This window comes from Phyllopteryx taeniolatus, chromosome 9, assembly GCF_024500385.1.
Source record: "Phyllopteryx taeniolatus isolate TA_2022b chromosome 9, UOR_Ptae_1.2, whole genome shotgun sequence".
NCBI lineage: Eukaryota > Metazoa > Chordata > Actinopteri > Syngnathiformes > Syngnathidae > Phyllopteryx > Phyllopteryx taeniolatus.
The window spans coordinates 17,678,393-17,703,146 of NC_084510.1; the positions used below are offsets into that span (position 1 = coordinate 17,678,393).

General features: G+C 41.6%; 2 protein-coding genes across 5 annotated transcripts; one reads left to right on the plus strand and one right to left on the minus strand.

Moving 5' to 3' along the window:
- The first annotated feature begins 1,083 nt into the window (after positions 1-1,083).
- gpr84 (G protein-coupled receptor 84) lies at positions 1,084-5,781 on the plus strand. Of its 3 annotated transcripts, none has more exons than XM_061784359.1 (3): positions 1,084-2,421; positions 3,429-3,591; positions 3,664-5,781. In XM_061784359.1, exons 2-3 carry the CDS (start codon positions 3,430-3,432, stop codon positions 4,645-4,647), a joined length of 1,146 nt encoding a protein of 381 aa, XP_061640343.1. In that variant the 5' UTR covers positions 1,084-2,421; position 3,429; the 3' UTR covers positions 4,648-5,781. The 3 variants fall into 3 exon arrangements, with proteins under 3 accessions (XP_061640343.1, XP_061640345.1, XP_061640342.1); XM_061784361.1 differs by having other exon boundaries at positions 3,429-3,546; XM_061784358.1 differs by having other exon boundaries at positions 1,097-2,421; positions 3,429-5,781.
- A 4,250-nt stretch (positions 5,782-10,031) lies between these two features.
- stat2 (signal transducer and activator of transcription 2) lies at positions 10,032-24,579 on the minus strand. 2 transcript variants are annotated; one of them, XM_061784355.1, is made up of 24 exons: positions 24,442-24,579; positions 22,540-22,671; positions 22,077-22,221; positions 21,775-21,870; positions 18,529-18,621; positions 18,343-18,421; positions 18,147-18,226; positions 17,912-18,063; positions 17,359-17,517; positions 17,176-17,265; positions 16,682-16,741; positions 16,563-16,583; positions 16,368-16,461; positions 15,895-15,945; positions 15,720-15,803; positions 15,489-15,587; positions 15,244-15,379; positions 13,474-13,526; positions 13,130-13,215; positions 12,910-13,046; positions 12,654-12,836; positions 12,493-12,547; positions 11,487-11,578; positions 10,032-10,380 (listed from the first exon to the last, which is right to left on the minus strand). In XM_061784355.1, exons 2-24 carry the CDS (start codon positions 22,668-22,670, stop codon positions 10,220-10,222), a joined length of 2,337 nt encoding a protein of 778 aa, XP_061640339.1. In that variant the 5' UTR covers position 22,671; positions 24,442-24,579; the 3' UTR covers positions 10,032-10,219. The 2 variants fall into 2 exon arrangements, with proteins under 2 accessions (XP_061640339.1, XP_061640338.1); XM_061784354.1 differs by lacking the exon at positions 24,442-24,579 and adding an exon at positions 23,315-23,535.
- Positions 24,580-24,754: the final 175 nt, after the last annotated feature.

A 24,754-nucleotide genomic window follows, 5' to 3' on the forward strand; every position in this document is an offset into this window, starting at 1 on the left:
GTTAAGCGGCACTTACACAAATGAAACGCGGATCCTTCGACAAAACCTCTATTGAACTCGGAGGCCAAATCACGCAAGATAAGCAAAGTGAGATCGCAGTACAACAGAGATACACAACTGAATACTCACTCGTTTACGTCACAACCTGGAATAAATAATGAATCTTCGCCCGGGTAACGTCATTTTAGGGCAACATAAGCGGTAGGTTTTGTTACTCAAAATCCTTTTTCTTTACTTGAAATGTGCAGCTACCTGTTCTGACTTACTTTTATTTGCCTGTTCACTGTTACCTGAAATGTAGGCCTGAGATGCCTGTGCTGCTTAACTTCAAATGTTTGCGAGCCTCAGAGTTGCAGGCATCAAAATACAATACAAAATACAATTTGATGTGTTTGTAGCAGTTATTGGTGTTCTTGTTATTGAAATGTGAACAATTATAAGAGTTTAGATGTGTGTTTAAGAAGCACTTTGTATTTCTGTGTTTTTGGGAATGTATTGTTGTGTTAGCAGGATCAAAATACTGTCATTTCATTTATGGTACAGACAGATATTAGTACAGTATTTTCATAGAAAGTAGAACTTCTTTTTTCCAAAAAAACAACTTCATGTTTTGAAAAGGAGAAGCATATGTGCCATTTTCATTTAATTTGACGGATCAGTTACACAACTCAAAACATTTTGCAGTTCAGACCTTTGCGCTGAAAGCCTTTGGAACCGGACCCCTCCGAATTTTAACTGAAGATCCCTACCGCGGACAACTGGTAAGCACATCTGCCTCACAGTTCTGAGGACCCGGGTTCAAATCCGGCCTCGCCTGTATGGAGTTTGCATGTTCTCCCCGTGCCTGCGTGGGTTTTCTCTGGGTACTCCGGTTTCCTCCCACATCCCAAAAACTTGCATTTGGTTAATTGAAGACTCTAAATTGCCCGGAGGTGTGGATGTGAGTGTGAATGGTTGTTTGTTGAATGTGCCCTGTGATTGGCTGGCGACCAGTTCAGGGTGTACCCCGCCTCTCGCCCGAAGATAGCTGGGATAGGCTCCAGTACGCCCGCGACCCTCGTGAGGATAAGCGGTACAGAAAATGGACGGGTGGATGGATCCCTACCGCAAGGTTTTGAGTGCCATTTAAACACAGTAAAATGTCATGCACATTGTCAATGGAAAAAATTTGTTAACTTACAAATTGTGTAGGGACTTTCAACTTGAGGAGTACTGCCTTTTTGCGATAAGTTTTATCTTTTCAGATTGTCATTACTGATTCTTCCGAGACTATGACTTTTGGAGCACATTTTCCTTGACTTTTGGGATAAAAGTGAATTTTACGACTACCGAGCCGCTCAAGTTCACGGGATACTATTGAAGTAGAAGGACCTATTGTTTCCATATTTGGAGTCAATGGTGCACATGTACTGCTCAAAGCAACGCCATTTTTGCATGGTGCTGCCGCTAGGATATTGTAGCATCAGAGGAATTGCTAGCATGCCGAACGGCATTTTTAAACAGTTGTAAAGTGTTTTTTAAATGCTTTGTTCTTGTTAGTGTTAGTTATCTCCTAGTAGTTTTGATAGACTTTGTGTTCATTTCCTCACTGTAGGAGTGACCAGGTTGGATAGGATTAGGAATGAGCTCATCAGAGGGACGGCCAAGGTTAGATGTTTTGGAGACATAGTTAGAGAGAGCAGACTTCAATGGTTTGGACACATCCAGATGAAAGATAGTGAGTATATTGGTAGAAGGATGATAATGACGGAGCTGCCATATAAGAAAGCTTGAGGAAGACCAAAGAGAAGGTTGATAGATGTTGTGAGGGAAGACATGAGGGCAGTGGGTGTTAGAGAGTTAAGAGGTGAGCTTGGCTGACATGGAAAAGGACGGCACGCTGTGGCAACCTAACGGGACAAGCCGGAAGAAAAAGCAGGCGCTTTTCTTCATTGAATGTGCTTGTCTTTTGAACTCAGCAGCACACCCGATTTATGAGCCAAGGATCTTCTCTTGCTTAGGAAAGCCGCTGCAAAATGTATTTGTGAGACAATACCTGATTGCTGTGTGCAACATCTCTTTCCTCTGCTGTACCCAGGTCACTGTGGTAAAAACACATCTGGGTCTGAAAGGGACAACATGATCTAATCAGGACATAGTAACCATTTCATTAAATATGAGAACAAAAAAAACAACATCCTTTACTTACTTTGAAGGGAAGAGGACATGTGCAACATAGTCTCTTCCTGAATTTGACATGACAGAAGGTGGAAAAACCCTACCTCAAACAATTACATCATACCAGGGGCACTTTCGCAACATACAAAACATGCATAAATTGAAATGGTGACAGGGTGCCAAACAGAGGAGCATGTCAGAGCAAAGAGAAGCATAGCTTTGTGCCGGATTTTCAAACACGTGGCAGAAATATTTCGCTTTGAGGTAAGAAAGTATTTGAAAATCGCCTTTTGTTTTAATGTGCTGTTTTAGCTAGAATTTTACAGGTAATTTATCACACCCTGTCTAAAGTGTTTCCGCTTGAGTAATATTCCATATTCATCAGAAATCTATAAAAATAAACCTAACTCTTTGAGCCTTTGACTTATTTCAATGTCTATGCATCTTAACTCTTATTGCTGGAACTTTGTTATATGTAATGTTATATGTTTATGTGTGTGTGTGTCTGTGTCTGTGTGTGTGTGTGTGTAGAAGTCAAAAGAATTAGATTGGAGGTAGAAACTGTGAGATAATGAGATGGTGTATCGGTGCCACAGAAATACTCAGCTTTGTTTGTTCACTTGATTTGCAGACAGATGAGTGCATGTCTCCTCGGCCTCAACTTTTGCATCATTAAATTTTCATTTGGCAAATTACATTGTTGAAGTCCAACACAAGTGACGTGGCCATGCTGTACTGTTAATGTGTTCCTCTTTTAGTAGAGGAAGAATGATTCGCTAATAAACAAATAAAAAAATAACTGAAGGGGAACAAATTAACATCTCAAACTTAAAACTATTACCAGAGAATGCACATGAAATTAATAATTTGACCACAAACAATAAACAATTGCTATCTGTAAGAAGTGTGTGTTACTGCATGACCAGTTATTCCGAACCAGTAATGTGCTGAAATTCATCAAGTGCTGGAACTTGTCCAGTTTCACTTAACAGGTCAAAACTAATTGAATTACTACAAATAATGTATCTGTTCATTTAAGTATGCCATATAGTGACATGCACAACAATTAAATGCTCTTTCACTAAATGGAATAAGGTATAATTCACTTGTGGATCCAATTTTTGTGACATTTTTGGGGGGGGTGGTGTGCCGTTAGATTGTTTCTCATTGCTCAATATAGGTTGAGAAATGCTGGTTTTTTTCACTATTTGAGTTTGTGAGAATTTCACTTTCTTTGAAATTACCTAAGCTGATGTATCATCATTTGACAGGATGTTGCTGAACGTCACCAACCAAACAGAGGATGACTTCTCCTGCTACAGTGCTTCAGTAGAAGCCTACCGCTACTTTGCTGTGCTGTGGGGTTGCACAGTCACAATCACTGGCACGGTGGGGAACCTGATGACCATTCTAGCTTTTGCCTTAGACTCACAAGTGAGGACCCGCTTCAATGTGCTAATTGTCAACCTGGCTGTAGCTGATCTCCTCTACTGCACCATACTGCAGCCAATCTCCGTTGATTCCTATCGGCACCTCAGATGGCGCAGCGGCAAGCTCTGGTGCAGGACCTTTGGCCTGCTGCTGTTCCTGTCCAATTCTGTCTCCATTATCACCCTCTGCCTTGTAGCTGTGAGTCGATACCTCCTGGTTGCAAAAAGGGCCTTGTTTGACCGTGTTTTTTCAGACTGTGGGCTCGTTTCCCTCCTGCTGTCAACATGGGCGCTCGGCCTGGCCAGCTTCAGCCCACTCTGGTCCGTTTATGTGTTTGTGCCTCAGGTTTGCACGTGCAGCTTCCATCGAACCAGGGGTCGCCCCTACACCACTATCTTGCTCTTTTTCTACTTCTTCATTGGACTGGCCTGTGTCGGCACATTCTACCTCCTCATTTACTGTCGCGTCCGGGTTGCGTCAAAGGCCCTGCTCCGTTACAGGCTCAGCCGGCGGTCTTCCAAGAGGAAACCGGCCCTTTCAGCACCAGGCACTGATGACAGTGGTGTTGAAAGTGGGATGACCACTGTGAGCAGTGTGCTGAGCAATCAGCCCAAATTCGTGCAGAGTAAAGAGGATGTCAACGGTGACAATGCATCCCCAAAAACACAGGACGAGCCAGCAAATCTATTGGGAGAAAGCAAGTCAAATCCCGATATTGTCACTAAGTCACATTCAAGTCCGCCTGTGCCCGCCACTGCAGCATCCCACACAGCAGCCTCAGGAGAGGATACAGAATTTAAGCGTGTGACGCGCATGTGTTTTGCGGTTTTCCTGTGTTTTGTATTTTGCTTTGTCCCCTTCCTGTTACTCAACATTGCCGATAAGCATGGCCGTGCCCCGCAGGTGCTGCACATATTCTGTGCAAACCTCACCTGGCTCAACAGCTGCATCAACCCGGTGCTCTACGCTGTCATGAACCGACAATTCCGAAGGGCCTACCAACTGCTGCTCACGAGGGCAGCGACACCCTTTACATACCTCTGTATTAAGAAATCCTAAATTCCCTTAATATATAACATTTCTAAGTGCTGAAACAAATGCCATTACAGTAATATGTAGACTGTAAAGCAGAGATCACCAACATTCTGCCCGCAGGCATCAGTTAGCCCCCAAAGACCACATGAGTAGCCCACAGGCCCATTCTAATGATAGCTCACCAGTAGTGTCAATTTCATTTAAATAAACGCCTTGGTTTTGTTATACGAGTGTCCAGAAAAGGCCCCTCTGATAGCTACTACTTTGACCCAGTTTTGCATCCGCTTTGTCCATATTTGGCTAAGACCGCCCCCTTTCCTCTGATTGGTTGCCTCTGTGTAGAAGATCCACTTGTGAGGGCACACGCGTTTATTTTGGCAGCGCTGGCTCGGGAGCGGAAAGGGACGATAGATAAGCTTGAGAAATTCGAATGGCCTGATTTCAGGCCTGTCGGTTTAAAAACCTCTGCAACTCAAGAATGCGTGGACGATTTTAATTCGTATTTCACCTTTACTGAGGCACCATAGTACGGAGCCCCCCTGGTGCCAAGGTATGAGAAAAATAAAATTCATTGATAATCTGTACCCTCAGTTTAGTAAACTGTACCCTCAATTTAGTAATCTGTACCCTCAGTTTAGTAAACTGTACCCTCAATTTAGTAATCCGTACCCTCAGTTTAGCAAATGTCTGGGGCTCCGTATACCTACATATATCTGTCAAGTGAAGTTAATTCTATTTGTATGTTATATTCTTACTCGTGTGAATTCTGTGTATAAATTGTCATGTCGTGATATATACTACATCCCATTTTTTCAACTGAAAGGCAATATTGCTGTAGTTCGAGGGGGTTGATCATTATATAGCAGTACTAGCAGGACTGGCTACAATTAGCCTGCGTGTTTCCTAAACACAGTACTAAATTGAGGGTACAGTTTACTAAACTGAGGGAACAGATTATCAATTAATTTTATTTTTCTCATACCTTGGCACCAGGGGGGCTCCGTATCATAGAGACAATATTATATACCAAATATTAGAAAAAAGTTGGTTTGGCAAAATATGTCCCCTTTTAAAGTCGTTTATTGATACTCCAATTGAAGTTCACTGTTAAACCTAATGTATCCCATTGGTTAATAATAAATGGGTCAGTTTTTCTTACACTTACTGTTGCTGATTATTGTTCTCTGTTTGAGTAATATCACTTGATTAAGCCTTTTTTAACATTCAATCCTACAAAACAAGTAAATTATGATTATTGCTCAAATCGGATCGAACCGATACCGATACCTGCTCACAATACCCTGAGCATCCCACATTTCCTAGCCGAGAAGAACATGATCATGCTGGAGAAATCACCTGACCTGGATTTTTTAAGCTGTGGAGGATCACAGAAAAATCTTTCCAGGAGTGCGTAAAGGTATGACAAGAGAAGGTTGGGAAAGTGCGTTAGACTCCAGTATTACTTTGAAGGGGAAAACTTGTAGTTTGGAGTTGAAAAATTGTTTTTGTGACAGCAGTAAGTGTGTGCTGTATCAAACTAATGGCTCTTCTCATTAATTAATTTGTTTTTTAAAGGTTAGTGACCCCTCCTGTAAAGAAATGTGACAGAAAAGTTACCAGCAACTATTCTAAATAAGTGGAATTTGCGGGAAGCAGTTGAGAAAAGGAGCGAACAGATTAAAGTCAATTAAAGTCAAAACAGATGCTCAAGTCAATTTCTTTACTTTCTTTCATTATGCTCCATGTCCTTGTATTTATTGGTCTAGCCAGATTCAAGCTTTTTTCTGTGTGGTGACTCCATTAAATGCATAGTGTTTGGTAGATTTAAGTAAATTTAAGTATGTAACAAACTCTTATTTTGTAATACATATTCCATTTTTACAACATTTGTGTCACGTTGTGAAAAAAAAACAGCAGGAATTTCCCATCTGGAAAAAGATGATAAGTTTCAGACTATTTCATATTGAGGAACTTCTGACTCACATGGAAACTGTCAATAACAGTAGAACCCTGACTGACGTGGGTGACAATTATGTGCCCAGCACAAATATTAGAAGTCATTCTTAAACAAACAACAAAGACCCCTAATGATGACGACAAACAATGGACTTCGTTTTCCCTTGCCCGGACGTGGGCCACCGGGGCCCCCCACTGGAGCCAGGCCTGGTGGTGGGGCTCGAAGGCGAGCGCCTGGTGGCCGGGCCTGCACCCATGGGGCCCGGCCGGGCACAGCCCGAAAGGGTAACGTGGGTCCCCCTTCCCATGGGCTCACCACCTGTGGGAGGGGCCATAGGGGTCGGGTGCAGTGTGAGCTGGGCGGTGGCCGAAGGCGGGGACCTTGGCGATCCGATCCCCGGCTACAGAAGCTGGCTCTAGGGACGTGGAATGTCACCTCTCTGGCAGGGAAGGAGCCCGAGCTGGTGTGTGAGGTCGAGAAGTTCCGACTCGATATAGTCGGACTCGCCTCCACACACACCTGGGGCTCTGGTACCAGTCCTCTCGAGAGGGGTTGGACTCTCTTCCACTCTGGAGTTGCCCATGGTGAGAGGCGGCGAGCAGGTGTGGGTATACTTATTGCCCCCCGGCTCGGCGCCTGTACGTTGGGGTTCACCCCGGTGGACGAGAGGGTAGCCTCCCTCCGCCTTCGGGTGGGGGGACGGGTCCTGACTGTTGTTTGTGCCTATGCACCAAACAGCAGTTCAGAGTACCCACCCTTTTTGGAGTCCTTGGAGGGGGTGCTGGAGAGCGCTCCCCCTGGGGACTCCATTGTTCTGTTGGGGGACTTCAATGCTCACGTGGGCAATGACAGTGAGACCTGGAAGGGCGCGATTGGGAGGAACGGCCCCCCCGATCAGAACCCAAGCGGTGTTCTGTTATTGGACTTATGTGCTCGTCACGGATTGTCCATAACTAACACCATGTTCAAGCATAAGGGTGTCCGCACGTGCACTTGGCACCAGGACACCCTAGGTCGCAGTTCGATGATCGACTTTGTGGTCGTGTCATCGGACTTGCGGCCGCATGTCTTGGACACTCGGGTGAAGAGAGGGGCGGAGCTGTCAACTGATCAACACCTGGTGGTGAGTTGGCTCCGATGGTGGGGGAAGATGCCGGTCCGACGTGGCAGGCCCAAACGTATTGTGAGGGTCTGCTGGGAACGTCTCGCAGAATCCCCTGTCAGAAGGAGTTTCAACTCCCACCTCCGACAGAACTTTGCTCATGTTCCGGGGGAGGCGGGGGACATCGAGTCCGAGTGGACCATGTTCCGCGCCTCCATTGCTGAGGCGGCCGACTGGAGCTGTGGCCGTAAGGTGGTCGGGCTGTTCGGTCCCTGTACGACCGGAGTCAGAGTTTGGTCCGCATATCCGGCAGTAAGTCGGACTCGTTCCCGGTGAGGGTTGGACTCCGCCAAGGCTGCCCTTTGTCGCCGATTCTGTTCATAACTTTTATGGACAGAATTTCTAGGCGCAGCCGAGGCGTAGAGGGGGTCCGGTTTGGTGGCTTCAGTATTGCATCTCTGCTTTTTGCAGATGATGTGGTTCTGTTGGCTTCATCAAGCCGTGACCTCCAACTCTCATTGGAGCAGTTCGCAGCCGAGTGTGAAGCGGCTGGGATGAGAATCAGCACCTCCAAATCTGAGACCATGGTCCTCAGTCGGGAAAGGGTGGCATGCCATCTCCAGGTCGGGGATGAGATCCTGCCCCAAGTGGAGGAATTCAAGTATCTTGGGGTCTTGTTCACGAGTGAGGGAAGAATGGAACGGGAGATCGACAGGCGGATCGGTGCAGCGTCTGCAGTGATGCAGACTTTGTATCGGTCCGTTGTGGTAAAGAAAGAGCTAAGCCGAAAGGCGAAGCTCTCAATTTACCGGTCGATCTTCGTTCCTACCCTCACCTAGGGTCATGAGCTGTGGGTCGTGACCCAAAGAACAAGATCCCGGATACAAGCGGCCGAAATGAGTTTCCTCCGCAGGGTGTCCGGGCTCTCCCTTAGAGATAGGGTGAGAAGCTCGGTCATCCGGGAGGATCTCAGAGTAGAGCCGCTACTTCTCCGCATTGAGAGGAGCCAGATGAGGTGGCTAGGGCATCTGATTCGGATGCCTCCCGGACGCCTCCCTGGTGAGGTGTTCCGGGCATGTCCCACCGGGAGGAGACCCCGGGGACGACCCAGGACGCGCTGGAGAGACTACATCCTTCGGCTGGCCTGGGAACGCCTCGGGATCCCCCCGGAAGAGCTGGATGAAGTGGCTGGGGAGAGGGTAGTCTGGGCGTCCCTGCTGAAGCTACTGCCCCCGCGACCCGACCCGGATAAGCGGTAGAGAATGGATGGATGGATGGATGGATTCTTAAACAACACGCAATAACATTCGAGATGAATAACTAAGCCTTAAATTGAGCTGAGATTCAAACTCCATCTTTAGACCATTTAAGACCTTCCCTAACAGTAGTTTCTTGCAATATTTCACATGCATATTTAACAAAATGTATTTATATGCTTTTCATGTTTTACGTGTTTTGTATTTTCTGTATATTTTCTATTATACGTCCAACATTAAAAAGAAAGGAGTAACATGGTTTACGTCACATGGAATGATTTCAGTCACCGGTAAAGTCAATCAACATTTTTTTTTCCTTTTTAGTAATTGGTGTGCTACCAAGTAGTGATTTGCAGAAAATGTCCGGATAACATTGGTGCCGAGAAACTAATTAGAAATTAGTTCCTTACTTCACCCTACAGTGCGCAACATAAATTGGTACACTCTAACAGATGTTCGAAACGCTTTCCTGTTTTGATTACCGAATATGATCTGCTCTTTTCACATAGATATGTTGTTTGATAGTATGTAAAATACTACAAAAAATATGTCGTGCCATGTCTGCCTCACAGTCAAGTGGTCCATGTACCGTCCATGTTGGAATCTCAATGTCAGTTCAAGACCACATGTTCTCTCCATGCTTGCGTGGGTTTTCTGGGATGTTAGGTTACTATAAGACTCTAAACTGTCCATAGGGGTGAATTTGAATGGTTGTTTGTCTACTGTATATGTGCCCTGCGATTGGCAGGTGACCCAGGGTGTACCCTCTTGCCAAAAGTCAGCTGGGATAGGTTCAATTCATGACCTTAATAAGGACAAGCCCTATTAGGACATTGACGATGAAAAAAATAATCACATGTAATTACAAATTACCAGTTGACAGTTTGCATACTGATGAGTAGGTATATAAAATAGAATACAGCGACCTAAATTAGGTCTGTGCTTCATTCCCACTGTGTTAGTAAAACATTCTACCACAAGGCTTTCCAATAAATCAGTTACAGCACCTGCAATGTGGCATTCTTAACTGGCAATAAGCCCAGCGTTATAAGTTCAAGTTCTAACAATATACAGTATGTATTCAGACACCCCATTTCCACCATTTTCAAACCTACCATTTATTTCTTGAATGTCTGCTTTTTAAAAACACAAGCTCCAAACAACAGTGGGAAACAATTGTTTGAGTTTGTTCCAGTAATAATAAACAGTGAGTAACGGGGGAGTTGCAGAGGACCAGAAAACCTGACATGAACTGATGATTGAACACTTTGGCAGGATGACTCAAGGAACCAAGGGTTCATCTATGAAGATTTCAGAGTCAAAAAAGTGGTTAGAGTTAGGGGGATACATCAGATCCTCTCCCGAGATTGCAACAGGGTCACACAGCATGGGGTCAACACGATAATTAACCAGATGAGGCTCCAGGGAATCTCCGATTTGCCCTGAGAGCAAAGAAATGAAAGGAAGACAGTTAAACTGATGCAGGCAGAATAAACATTTTCTTGTATGAAATATGTTTTTTAAACCATGGAACCACATTCCAAAATAATACTTCATGATATTGTTTTACACATGGCCACAACATGTTTCAATTGTGGTCTTTGAAAATATTTGATTAAATAAATGAGGCAAAGCATCAATGCAGCATCAGTGAAAGTACAGTACATAGTTGAGGTCCAGAGATTACATAAACTTATAATTGATAGTTACGGCAATACTGGTGCAATATTTTTGCCACAAAAGTGTGCCCATGGGCCTTTTGAAATTTTTCGAACGTGGCCTTAATATGTGTGAGTGCATGTAAATGAGAGGTGCGTTTATTTTCATTGACGTGCGGTTTCAAAGCATCAAACATCACACACCACAAGCCTAGAAAAAGTCAGGAAACGATTTAATACTGAGGGGACACTGATTAGTTTGAAATGAAAAGCTTTTTTCCATGTAAAGTAATCCCCGCAAGTTGCGAGGGAAAGAGCCCTGTCGCGAATAGCGAAATATTATTTGATTCCCCCCAAAAATGGCGAAATAGTATTTGATTCCCCCCAAAAAATGTTTATAATTAATTCATAGTTTTAAACTGTATACCACTAATTATGATCCTGAACCACTTTGAATATCATTTCAAACTCATCTTACAAACTTAAAAAAAAAAATTTAAATTATTTATTACATTATTTATTTAAAAAAATAATTTGATTATTTGGTTTGAAAAAAAATGCACCGGAAGTGCACATCAAGCACATGAAGCGAAGACTCTCCGTAACTTCCACTGACAACCCAGGCTAAACTTGCTCCTCCACAACAGTTTCTCTCTCAGTCGAGATGGATCACTTCCAACATATTTCCTTGACACCAATTGCTAATCAGACAGGGCTTTGTCAGCATCTTGTGGCATTTCAGAAAGAGCACGAAACCAATGAATAGGTGAGTGTTTCAGCAAATAGCTGAGGATAGGTTCCACAGAAAAAAAAAGTGAATTTGTGAAAAGCGAACCGCGACAATGCAGGAGATTGCTGCAGATGTAATAGCAAAGAGAGCCATCACTCACCAGCAGCCTCACCACATGGGTCATTCATTGGCTGCAGGACTTCTCCCTCTTCCACATCTGTGGTCATGTGTGGTACAGCCTCCTGTGTGTCCCTACATGACCAATTACAAAGTGTCACTATATAATGATAATAAATTATCACATGATATAATTTTGGCGGCATGGTGGCCGACTGGGCGGTACGGTCGCCGACTGCTTAGAGCGTCTGCCTTCCTGTTCTGAGGACTGGGGTTCAAATCCCGCCTGTGTGGAGTTTGCGTGTTCTCCCCGCGCCTGCGTGGGTTTTCTCCGGGCACTCCAGTTTCCTCCCACATCCCAAAAACATGCATGGTCGGTTGATTGAAGACTCTAAATTGCCCGTAGGTGTGAATGTGAGTGCGAATGGTTGTTTGTTTACATGTGCCCTGCGATTGGCTGGCGACCAGTTCAGATGTGTATCCCGCCTCTCGCCCGAAGATAGCTGGGATAGGCTCCAGCAATCCCACGACCCTTGTGAGGATAAGCAGCTTGGAAAACGGATGGATGGATGATATAATTTTAACGTAGCTGGGATAGGCTCCCCCGACCCTAGTGAGGATAGGCGGTGTAGAAAATGGATGGATGGATAGACGTATGCTATGCTTCTTGATCCTTTGGGCATTCATGTTATTAAGACACCTGGGAACTGTTATAAATTGTGAAAAAAGCCTGCGTAGTATGTTGGCCATAGCATGTTACTGCACTTTGTTTCGCAATTGACAATACGAAGTCATAAGAGGAGTGTGCCTCCTCTCATAGAACCAAGTAAGAACCAAAAGTCTTCCCATATAATCTGAATGTTATAACACAGTGCCAGAAGAAAGAAACTCATTTTACCAACCCAATTTGTATATGTCATGACATTCTTTCAGTCACGATTCAAAACCTGAAGTACGTAAATCTTTGTGGTTCAATGCTGCTCCCTGGGGGTTCATATTAAGTTCAAGTTAGAAAATTCAGCAAAATATAAATACTGTATTAAACTTACCCCTTTAAAACAAACACTAGCCTGGTTCGGATGTACTTTAAGTAAGGAGAGTCATCTAAAAAAGAAGAAGGTTAGAGACCATTGTAAAATCTGACCACAAATATCGCAGTGACAAGAAAAAGTACTGTTATAAAAAAGAATTTAAAAACAGCTTTTCTTACTTCCACTATTATCAGCGTAATATTTTCCAAAAGCCTCGTCTTTGGGAGTGTTGGGATATAAATAAAGTAAGGGATTTTGTGGGACATCTTTTAAGATGAGGAAATGCCTGATAATTTCATGGAAGGGAATCTGAGAGAGGTCATTTTTGGTGAATGGCTGGATTGTCTTTACTTCGGGATCACCTATAGATGGCATATAGACAAAAGTTATTATGCCATAGCTGAAAATCATGGTTCCCAAATGAACCACACTCACCAGTTGCAGTATTTTCCACCCAGGAGAAGGTGATCCCTCCAATAACACTTTCACTGAATCGTATTAAGAAGGTTCCTCTTTGTTTTTTCTTCAGGAGGATCTTCTCTTTGTATTTGCTCACAAAGCCCATGATGAGGCTACAATATAGATGAGTTGAAACTAATTGAAAAATGAATGGCTCAAATTTTAATCAAGCCTGTGTTCAGGGTCCGATACATACCCATCTCTCCACATGTTTTCAAGATACGTTTTCACCATCACCACAATACTGTCAAACCACACCCAGAATGTGTCAGGGCTGTTTTCCTATAACAGGACAGGCCAAACAGGTCATCTTGCATCTTTGTACACACAGGCATGTATGCAACACATTGATTCAAGTGTAAAGATTGTCAGGAAAGGAGACATGAGTATCATTTGGTGATAGGGTGTCAATTAACTAAGCATATTGTTATTCGCTCCCTATATATTTATAGTGTTAATTGTATGAACGTGTGTAGAAGGTGATCAGCTGGCAAACCAAATGTCATGATACCAACAAATAGGAAGAGTTAAAATTCTTACCTTTGAAAATGTGGACCATGCTACACTACAGAAGTCGTAGTTCTGTTGCTTTCCTGGATGGCCAAAAAAATAATCAAGTACAAGAAATCTATCTACAATGCCGTGAAAAAGTATTGGCTTCCTAAAATTCAAACTTTTTTGCATAGCTTCCCCACTTTAATGTTTAATTAAGATAATTAACAATATAATAATTAAACAAATAGATATCACACACAGATAACCCAAGTAAACATAAATTGCTGTTTTTAAATTGTGATTTAAAAAAAAAAAAAACATTTTAGGCTGGGTACGGGGGGGATCCCCCGAGCCCCCGCAAAGCATTTTTGGGGTTTTAACATAAGCAATCTGGAAGACTCTGATGAGTACGATAAGGCAAAAAACAAAAACTGCATGTATGTATCTATCTATCATTTCAATGCGTCTGTCAGTCTGTCAACAGACTTAAAACCGATGTGATCTAAAAAAGTGGTCCTGAACCTTTTTTCCGGGACGAAGCGGTTTATGCTAGTACATGTTGCGGGGGGGAATCGCATAGCAAGTGCGGCCCGGTAACAAATGGCCCGCGGCCCGGTGGTTGGGGACGGATATATAAATATACTGTAAATATGAAATGAACAGAAGTCATGAACATGTAATGATGACTTTTAAACAATGTAATCTAAAAAATAGATATAAGGAACAGAAGTCATGAACGTGAAATGTCACAGGTTGATGTTTCGAAGCTTGTCTGACTCTTACCTTTAACAGTAGAAACAAATTTAAGCTATACAAAACGTTTACAGCTTAGCTTTACCTTATCAATATTTTGAGGGAATCACGTCACATCACAAGAGACAGTAAACAATAGCCTACTGTAGGTTCTCGTGTATAATGCGCTTTTCCCCCCCAAAAAAATTGTCAAAAGCCAATGGTGCGCATTATACATAAGTATAGGGGAAAATGGAAAAAAACTTTCCCATTTTATAAATCTATGCCGCCATCTAAAGGTTATGAAAAAGCTGTACACTTTCATTCCAAAATGCCACCGCCCCCTAGAGCTTATGAGCAAGGTGTACACTTTCATTCTCATATGCCACCAAGACCTAGTGGTTGTAAAAAAAGTGTAGCGTACACTTTAATTCTAATATGACAGGGGTACGTATGACTGCATATATGTACAGTTGTGCTCATAAGTTTAACCCAGAATATTTGTGACATATTGGTATGTGTTTTTTTTTTTATATGACTGATGACTGAACAACCATCATCGTTAATTTCTTTATGGTTATGTTTTGTTTAATGATAATGATTTTGCTTTTCTGAAACGCTTGACCGTTTAATTTGAATCCCATTAAAATAAAAATGTGTTTCGCCTGGCCTTTCATGTTTTCTTTAAAGTGTACACATCTTACAAATTCTGCTTGGGTAATCAAACATGAGCACAACAGTGTGTTTTCTCATTTACTAAATAAAAGTAGGGCTGTGAACTTTAAAAATAAGAGCAAGTAAATAAAAAGAAAGTATTACGTGTTGAAATAAAGTGCTTCACTTCTGAATAATTATTTGAAAAAAAATAACAACAGATAGATAATACTTCATGTTTTGATCATATGGGTAGAAGCAAAATCATGCATTGTAAAAATGCATTATACATAAGTAGAAGGGTTTTCCAGAATTTTGAGGTCAACTTTGGGGGTGCGTATTATACATGGGTGTGCATTATACACAAGAAATTACGGTAATTACCATGTGAAATTGGTAACTCTTTTTTTGCCATGAAAATTAACTTACCAAAAAGTCTGTGTGCGATCATTTCCAGCTGTGCGTCATTTAGACCACGTTTGGTGGCAGACAGAAACTGACAACTGAGCATCTCTCCAAACTGTGGCCAAGTGGCTACTGGAGAGTTTGCAAAGAACATCACATCCTGTGGAAAATAATTAAAAGAAACAACATTTTGAATATTTGTTTTCTGGTGGCTCGGAACATCTTATTATAGCTTAGATGAATGTTTGGCAGGATTTGGGATGTCTCACTTTAGTGTCCTGGCTGAGCATGTTAAACCAGAGCACAGATGCCCAGGCACTCTGCTGCTGACTGGAGTTGGAGATGATAACCACCGGTAGAGAAGTGGCCTAGGTATGGTCAAAGGCATTCACTTTTTATTTACAACTTCAACATGCCACGCCTATTCCCAAATCAGATCACTTTAAAGGGAATGTTTTTTTTATATGGAAAGATATTTATATATGGGGTAGATATTTTACCTGCAATTCAACTGACATTCCTTTCAGTGAAAAAACAGTGTTGAAGTAGATGATGTGTAGCTCCTCTGTCACGCTCAGACAAATCTTTCATCAACATAGCACACAAGGTTAAAACCCCTCTTGTTAAATGATACATACGTGTGTTGTGTTCCCCTTGTTAAGCAGGTCAACTCACATCATTGGCTCCTTTACCACCACCCCCTCCTGACTTCTGCTCCTTCAAATTCTACAGAAAACAAATGTATCTTGTAGTCGTTGTCAACAACTATGTGCACAATTGACAAAGACTTAGAACACTTCTTATGCAATCAAACTAAAAACAAACAAGGACCAAGACAGCAACAAGGAATGTCATGAAAGACCTTAGGAGAGACAATAGCTCATCAAATGGACATTGCAACCAACACGTGTCTCTAAGGTAAGCTTTCATCTATCCAGAAACAAAACCCTACTAATGGCACAACTCCTCCAGGTGACATCGCCCTGCTCAATGTGACAATGGCAAGGAAACAGGGGTTCTATTCCCCCATCCCATGTTTTTCCCTGATAATTGATTATTTTCCCCAAAGTCAATCAAGAGAATGTAGACAAATGCCCATCCTTAATTTTGATCACATGAGGATTCCATTGAGAATCGAGTGCACTCACGAGATGCCTTAAGTCTGCCACCATGCCACCACTCTGACTCTCTGACATGTTCAAGGCTTTGCTTGTGGTTCCTAGGACATTGAAATGACGATATCTGCAAGCATAACAGGCTTGATCAAAATAAATACACAGGAAACGATCCACAACGTCATTACCACGTCACTTGGAAGAACAGAATCAAAGAAAAATATTTACCCTTTTATCTGAGGGGTCTCCCTGATTAAAAGAACGATAGATAAAAAACAGAAAAGCATTAAACATGCAAGCGCAAGAAAACAGACAAGTCTGCGCTAAGAAACAAGAAACTACTTTACCGGTCCATTGATACGTTGACTTTCATGGATTGATTCAGCTCAGGAAACTTGACGAGAAGTCTGGAAGATTTTAGAATTTTGAAAAACATGCAAGACTGCAAGGTTTTTCATCACTAGTTTATTAAAATAACAAAATAAATAATAAAATAATAACAATAAAAGTGGTTCTCAAACTTTTTACACCAAATACCACCTAAAAAAATACTTCGATCTCAAGTACCACCAGCATGACCAACATTAAAATACAGTGACATAAATGTTTGAAGACAAACAGTTTAAATGCAAATTATTGTACTTAAACATATACAAATGAACTGCATTTAAATGTACTGTACTGGATTAAAACAAAGTTTAATCCACTGTAACATCATTTACAGTTTGAACATTTATGTCAGTGATTCTTCACGTACCACCAGTGGGAAGCCACTTAGCACGAGTGGTACTAGTACTAATACTAGTAGTACATTTATGTTGTGTGAACCAGAGGCACTGACCTGGTTTTCACAAAGAACTGCACACCTGTGCGGAGAACAAGAGGACCTTTCCCCTGAGGCATGGATGGCTGAGTCTCAACCACAAAGGAACTTAAAGAAATTATGACAAAAAAAATGTGAAGATTTAAAAAGGAACTCAGAGGAGAGAACTATAGCACAACAAATGTTTATTAAAATTGAGACCTTTTGAGCAAATCTGAAAGGAGTTTTTCGGTCTTTCTTTGCAGAAAGGGTTTCTGGGCCTTCACGGGGTCATTTTCATAGGTCACCTTTCCAGCCAGCTCCTCCAGCTTACTGAGGAACTCACGCACCTGGAAGAGACTTTCTGCAACACACGTGAACCTACAAGGGAAAGAACGTCCACATGTTTCAGACAGTAGAAAAAAAAAAAGATTGGTCCATACAACAGACCAGTTGCATTTCAATTGTTTAGTACGAATCACGACCGAATGTGTTCTGAGAGCTTCTCTCTATCGTGTTCACTTTTCACTAAAGCAATTTCTAAACTCGACAATATGAATTGGTAAAACATGTAACACCCTTTCGGAAATATTTAACTTGCATCTTTGTTTTCAGCATGTTTCTGTAACAGATTAGCTATATGACAAATAAAAACAATGCCAATGTAAAGCCTTGTCACAGGACTAAAATAAGCGACTTTCAGATTTAAATTGATAATATTTTGATTGCATCTTAGAAGGTTAACGTGATGTGCATCATTTGGAGATGAGTGTACCATTTCTCAAGCTGATCTAGACAAACTCTGTCTGGAGCTCCGATGCAACATTTTTGCTGTCTCCTCTGCCATTGTACTATCTCTTTGTTCACCAAAGCATCTATCAGGTCCTCAGCTCTGTCCAGGAGCTTATTAAGGCCAGACAGTGTGTCCTAGATCCAACATGTAAACATGAGAAAGGAAATAATGCGACTAGGAGAGACTGATATTGTTTAAAAGATCCATCAACTCCAACCTTTCTGCGATCGTTGAGTTTGTTGATAAGTGACTGAAGTTTTGCTTGTTGTGGGTTTGCAGGGTTGTCTGTTAGTGGGGCTTTTCCAAAGTGGGATCACAGTTTCCACACAAGACAAACAAAACATAATAACAATACAATGTGCCTCTTCCTCAAAGAACTTTCAAATATAATTACAACATTGCTCTTTGCTTACCTTCTAGCAAGTATGTTTGGTACTTAAAATCAAACTCATCTTGCTGCTCCTCCAGACACATCATAGTATGTTCCATACACTGTACGCACCACGCATTTTGAAAAAAGAAAAAAAAGAAAACACCCTAAAAGAACTGTCTCATATTTCATCCAGATATTCAAAACAATAAATCAACAATATCTCCACCTGCACTTCATTTTTAAGGCTGGCCATTCTACGGTCAAGGTCACACTGGGTGCTGGTCTCAAAGCCTCCTTGTTCTACTTGTAAAGCCCGCACCTGAAAAGACAGCGGAAGAGGAGAAGATGATTTACAGTATGTACAGCCTACCTTATAGACACAGTAGACAAAGGAGTATAACTGAAGAAAATATTTGACTCTAAAGAAACAGACTGTATTCAAGTACAGTGGAGTCAAATGCAGCAAAGTGTTCAGGGGAAATGTGGCTTGAAAATCAAACAAAACAAAGTTCAGTCATTCAATCAATCATCATGTGAGAAGGCAGCAAATATAGTCTTCAGCTCAGTGTTCCTCAAGAGGATTAACTCCACAAGTGTATTTTTTGTGTGTTTTATTGTCTTTTTTGTCTGGATGTTTGTTGTTGTAGTGATGCCACTACAAAAGCCTAACAGTTGTGGAAAAAGAGTCAAATGTTATGATAACCATAGAACCGGAACTTACTGTTACATCGGAAAGTGTCTGGCTGCTCAGTACAATATTGCACATTTAATTTATACTTTTTATACTGTATATACCATATATTTCAGCTTCTTTATACTAATGTTGATTATTTATACCGTCTTTTGTAGCACCGTGGGCCCTTGAGTACCATAATTTCAGTCCTCTGTATGTGCTACGCATATTGCAGACTTGACAATAAAAGTACCTTATACCAATATGAGCAAGCAATAGAATTCACAAGTATGGCTACAGCTTTCAAATATGTTTATAATTGAGTATTCTACCTATTATCCCATTGATTAATCGAGTAATTGGATAAAGATTTATTTTGCATTCTTAATCAAGCGGCACGGTGGACGACTTGTTAGCACATCTGCCTCACAGTTCTGAGGACCGTGGTTCAAATTCCGGTCCTGCCTGTGTGGAGTTTGCATGCTCTCCCGGTGCCTGGGTCGGTTTTCTCCGGGTACTGCGGTTTCCTCCCACATCCCAAATAATGCATGGTAGGTTAATTCAAGACTAAATTGCCCTTAGGTGTGAATGGGAGTACGAATGGTTGTTTGTTTATATGTGCCCTGCGAGTGGCTGGAGACCAGTTCAAGGTGTACCCCGCCTCTCGCACAAAGATAGCTGGGATAGGCTCCAGCACGCCCGCGCCAGTGAGGGGAAGCAGTACAGAAAATGGATGGATGGATGGATTATTAATCAAATAACATAACATCACATAACCTTTTCTCCTGAGAATGTACAGTTGTCTGGCTGTTAAGTAGCTAACCCATTAGCCAGTCTGCATGTTGAGTGACTGCCTTGTTGTGGCCATCAGCAGCTCGTGTATGAATGTGCTTATTACGTGTTTGTTTTCTTTGTTCAATAAAGAGATTTAAAGTGCACCGGCAGCTGTGTCTATCCTTGTCCACTACAACTAATTTGTCATAACGGGAGGCTTTAACATTCATGTTGACAATAACATGGAAAAAAAATCTAAAAGAACTCTCTGCTATACTAGACACATTTGACCTCTCTCAACATTAAGAGTCCAACCCACACTCAGGGTCACATCTTAGACCTGGTCATCTCTAACGATGTTGAAATTCTATCAATGGACATTAAGGATATGGCTATTTCTGACCATTTGTGTGTATTCTTTGAATTACAGATTCAAAACTTTGTTTGTTTGCTGTGGTTGACAAGCTCACAAACCCCCGACTCTGGAATACCGACTCTGGAAAGGTGTTAATTCACCTCTTGTTGGATCTCAGTGCGGCTTTTGACACGGAGGATCATAATATACTGCTGAACAGGTTGGAAATGTGGGTAGGACTGAATGGAACAGTCCTTAAATGATTCAAGTCCTACCTGGAGGAAAGGAGTTATTTTGTACCCATTGGAAGTGTTCAATCTCATCGAATGGCAATGACCTATGGGGTACCTCAAGGGTCAGTTCTTCGACCCCTCCTGTTCAGCCTGTATATGTTACCCTTGGGTCAAATTCTTCAGAACTTTAATTTTGACTATCATAGCTATGCAGATGACACACATTATATCTAGCAGTGTCTCCGGATGACTACAGTTCAATTGAGGTGTTGTGTCAGTGTTTAAAGCAGATATATAACTGGATGAGCCAATTTTTTCTTCAATTAAACCACAACAAAACTGAGATAATTGTTGTTGGCAATAAAGAAAAGAGGGTTTCTGTTAGTAATTACCTGGAATCACTCTCTTCAAAAACCAAAGACCAAGTCCAAAACCTTGGTGTACTGACTGATAGATGCAGACCCGACTTTCAACAGTCATATCAAATGAATTACTAAAACTGCCTTCGACCATTTGAAGAACATATCCAAAGTGAAGGCTTGCATGTGTCAAGCACACCAGAAGAAGCTCATCCATGCTTTTATCTCAAGTAGACTTGACTATTGTAATGGTCTTCTGAATGGATTCCCAAAAAGAGCATTAAACAGCTGCAGCTCATTCAGAATGCTGCAGCTCGGGTTCTCACCAGAACAAGGAGGTCAGAGCTTATTACTCCAATTCTAAAGTCTTTACACAGGCTTCCACTCAGCTTTACAATAGATTTTAAAGTTCTGCTACTGGTCTATAAATCACAAAATGGTTTAGGTCCTGAATACATGAAAGAAATGCTAATGGAATATAAACCCAGTAGGGCTCTGAGATTGACAAATTCAGGTGAAATAGTAGAGCACAGAGTCCAAAGCAAACATGGTGAAGCAGCATTTAGCTATTAAGCTAGACACAAATGGAATAAGTTGCCAACAGAAGTGGTGTCAGCCCCATGTGTGAATGTTTTTAATTCCAGGTTAAAATCTCTTCTTTTTTCCTCATGCTTTTTAGAGTATTTCGCCTTTAAATTATATTTCTTGCACTGTATGCTGTTTAATTGTACTTTTTTCTTTTTTTCTCTTTGTTTTAAATGTTTATACGGTGTTTTTCTTTGTTTTTAAATGCTTTTAATCATGTAACGCAACATTGCGTTACCTTGTGTATGAAATGCGCTCCATAAATAAATTTGCTTTGCTTAGTTCCCGCTCCCGCCAGCTCCCTGTGACTTTCGTTCCTGCCCACACCACCACTAGGTGACAGTATCACATACAAACAGCTAAAGAGTTAGTAAAGAGTATATGATGATGATTTTAATTTTCTTTAATTTTCAACAGAATGTGTTCAACATACTGTGCCTGGTAGCCATGATTTTTGTCACACACACACAAAAAAAACCACATTTGCTCCAACCTGCTCAGCCAGATCAGCAGTCTTCAATATCTCTTTCTCTTTTTCCAGGAACCAATAGACTGTGTTTGCCAAGGCACAAGGGTTCTCCAGGTATCGCTGTGAGAAATCACACAGATCAGAGACAATGTAAATACTGTAAATGCTCATTTTCAGTCTTGCCACAGAAACAGCACATCATGTCATCAAGTAATTCATTATGCTTTTGAATAGCAGAACTGTGTAGGTTTTAATTACTTTGGTCAATAATGTATATCCATGACAGAATTATTTGTGGTTTCATTTTCCAAACATTCAGACCAGACCTGAAAGTTCTGTTTATAGCGTCGAATGTTGTGCTGCATTAAGAAGAACTCCTCTTGTACAAAGCGACTGTACTGGATATCTAGATTCTCAAGCAGGACCTGGAATAACACCATGGCCAAGTCGTAGTCGTTTGCTGCTCGCTGCCTAGAAAGAAACACACATGATAACAAAACAGTGTATAACAAGCAGGGAGAATTCAATGCTTACGTCATCAGCAATTTGTATGTGGATCCGTGCATGTGGTGCATTATTAATTCTCATGTGAACAATTCTCACAGCCACAGGGGGGAATACTTTCATCGCTCAGTATGTAGGGATTGTTATGACATGATTTGATGTATCCACAACATTGCATTTGTGTCTTTAGCATGGCACACACATTTTCTCCATATAAACCTGCCTTCCCTTGAATTATCTAATAGAACGGTACTGTATGTGGCGTCGATGTAGTTGGAGCTTTACCACTGCTGTGATTCTATCCATGCAGACAGGTAATGGCGAACATCCATGGGGAGTCCCTCCCTGTCGTAGAGGTCGTGTAACTGCTGAGTGAACGCAGTAGGGAGCTTCATCAGCCTCTCCCACTGGGACATCCTGAGGGCAAGGAGAAAAGTCATGACTGACACGGCCTTAGAGAGTACTGTAGTATTTTCCATTTTTGTCACTGAAGTGGTCAGGTCTCAAAACCCACACATCATTCCAAAACACTGATAGACACAGATAGTATTGATGGCAGTGGCAAGCCATGCATTTGGTACCTGGGCCTTACCCAACATAATCTACCTCTTCATACCAATATTACTCTTACATCGTAATTATAGCGAGCATTCATTACCATACACTAAAACTGCACATGACTTAGATCATCTGGAACAGTTCAGAATCAATATTGGCCTAATAACATGACAAAAGCATAAAACCTTTAAAAATGCACATAAAACTGACGCTGCATAGTAAATGTATTAAAATGCGCACAGATCGCCACAGGGTTGTTTTGCTTGTCGATTTTGGCTTCCTGTGTCTACCCAATCAGAGAGTTATTGATGATAAAACTGATAAATGACAACAGTGATGACGACATGAAACCCACTAATGTCATAAGGGGTGTAAGTGCAATCTCTACCGAACTTTTGACGATAAATAATAAAGGTCTTCTCAAAGTGGACAGTGTGTATGTAGACTAGCATTTATATACAAGGTCGGTGAGAATAGCAACGCCTGTTCCACACGTCCATACCTTGCTTCATGAGGTGATGTCAACCGGTTATCACGACAACGGTGTATTTAATATCCAATTTCTCGCCGTAATAAGCAGCTTGAACGCGACCAACGGTTTCCATCAGAATGTAAATATAACGCAGGCGTGACAATGTTATGTATTTCCTTGAGTCTCGTTTTCCTTGAAAAACGAGTCCCACCCACACCTCTTCAACTCGACGCCATTTTGGTTCCGAAGCACTAAACAAATACGCCTACAAGGAGCCACAATGGACTTCAGTGCTTCATCAGTCTCCGTCACTCCGCGAAATCAAACAGCCGATTGGTTGATTCTCAGAGCATCGCATAGGGTTGGTCAAGCAGCGCGTCAATCAAGCGTGATCAACAGCCTCGAATCTAACTCGAGTTGAACATTTCCGAGGAAGTCGGTAATGAAAGTGAATCTGCGGAAAGCACGCCGTGGAACCTTTATCAGTTACATTAAATTTGCCACACCGATACACCCACAAGTAGATTTTTGTTTTCACGTGATTGTTAAGAGACATGTAAAACTACTTCCCAGATTCTATTGGAAGACCCCGTGCCATTCTAGCTCAGAGTGAAAGTGATTGGTTTCGTCGTCCTCAAAAAATGTGTTAATAATTCATCTGTGTTGTCAACATTAGCGATTTTAACAGCTGCACCATTTGATGTTTGTTTTCAGTATACAGCTGTGGTTCTCAACTGCTCGACCCACTTTTATAGAGTTTATCTACAATACAGGTGTGCTGTTAAAAATAGCCTTGGAAAACATTTAAATCACACTTTTGAAAACATAACTACATGTTCTAAGTGCCTTTTAGAGCAACTTATTAAGAAACTGAGGATGACCATGATAACTGCATGTTACACGGCAGGAGCAGAAATAATTTGGTCATTTGGGACCCAAGGTAGACCCACTCATGGAGCCCTCGACATCCGTGAACTGCAAACATTTTAAATACGTTTATCATCAACCATGAAAGTGTGAATTTGAGAAAATTCTCTAATTTCCTGAGTTAGAAAAAGCCCTTAAAATCCGTCTTAAATTTGCATCTAACAAGGAAATCATCGCCGTACCTTTACTGTAATTGAAAAGAACATTCGTCTACATTTCATATGGTTTACCATTTCGACCGCTTTCATATGTACATCGTGATGTCCCATTCCACTTCCTCTACTGCATCCTCCTCGGTTGACACTGACAGCAGTGCTACTGCAACTCGCACGAGCTGGCTCTTGCTGTTGTCTCTTAGGCACATTCATTTTGGACGTGTAACAGTGGACAGCCCCTGTGATACTGAGTGTGGCCTTTAAAAAATAAAATAAAATAAAATAAATAAATAAATAGCAGATCAGTAAAATACCACTATTACACCATACAGGATCCTTTAGTGTGTTGCACCACTAAAAACAGTGGTCAATAATTCAATTATGTTGA

Coding starts and splice junctions, on each gene's coding strand:
- gpr84 (XM_061784358.1), top strand. CDS start 3,430: ATGTTGCTGAACGTCACCAACCAAACAGAGGATGACTTCTCCTGCTAC.
- stat2 (XM_061784355.1), bottom strand. CDS start 22,670: ATGTCCCAGTGGGAGAGGCTGATGAAGCTCCCTACTGCGTTCACTCAG. Junction 13,216..13,473: donor CATGGTCCACATTTTCAAAG/GTAAGAATTTTA, acceptor GTCCTGTTATAG/GAAAACAGCCCTGACACATT. Junction 11,579..12,492: donor CTAGTGTTTGTTTTAAAGGG/GTAAGTTTAATA, acceptor TTGGTCATGTAG/GGACACACAGGAGGCTGTAC.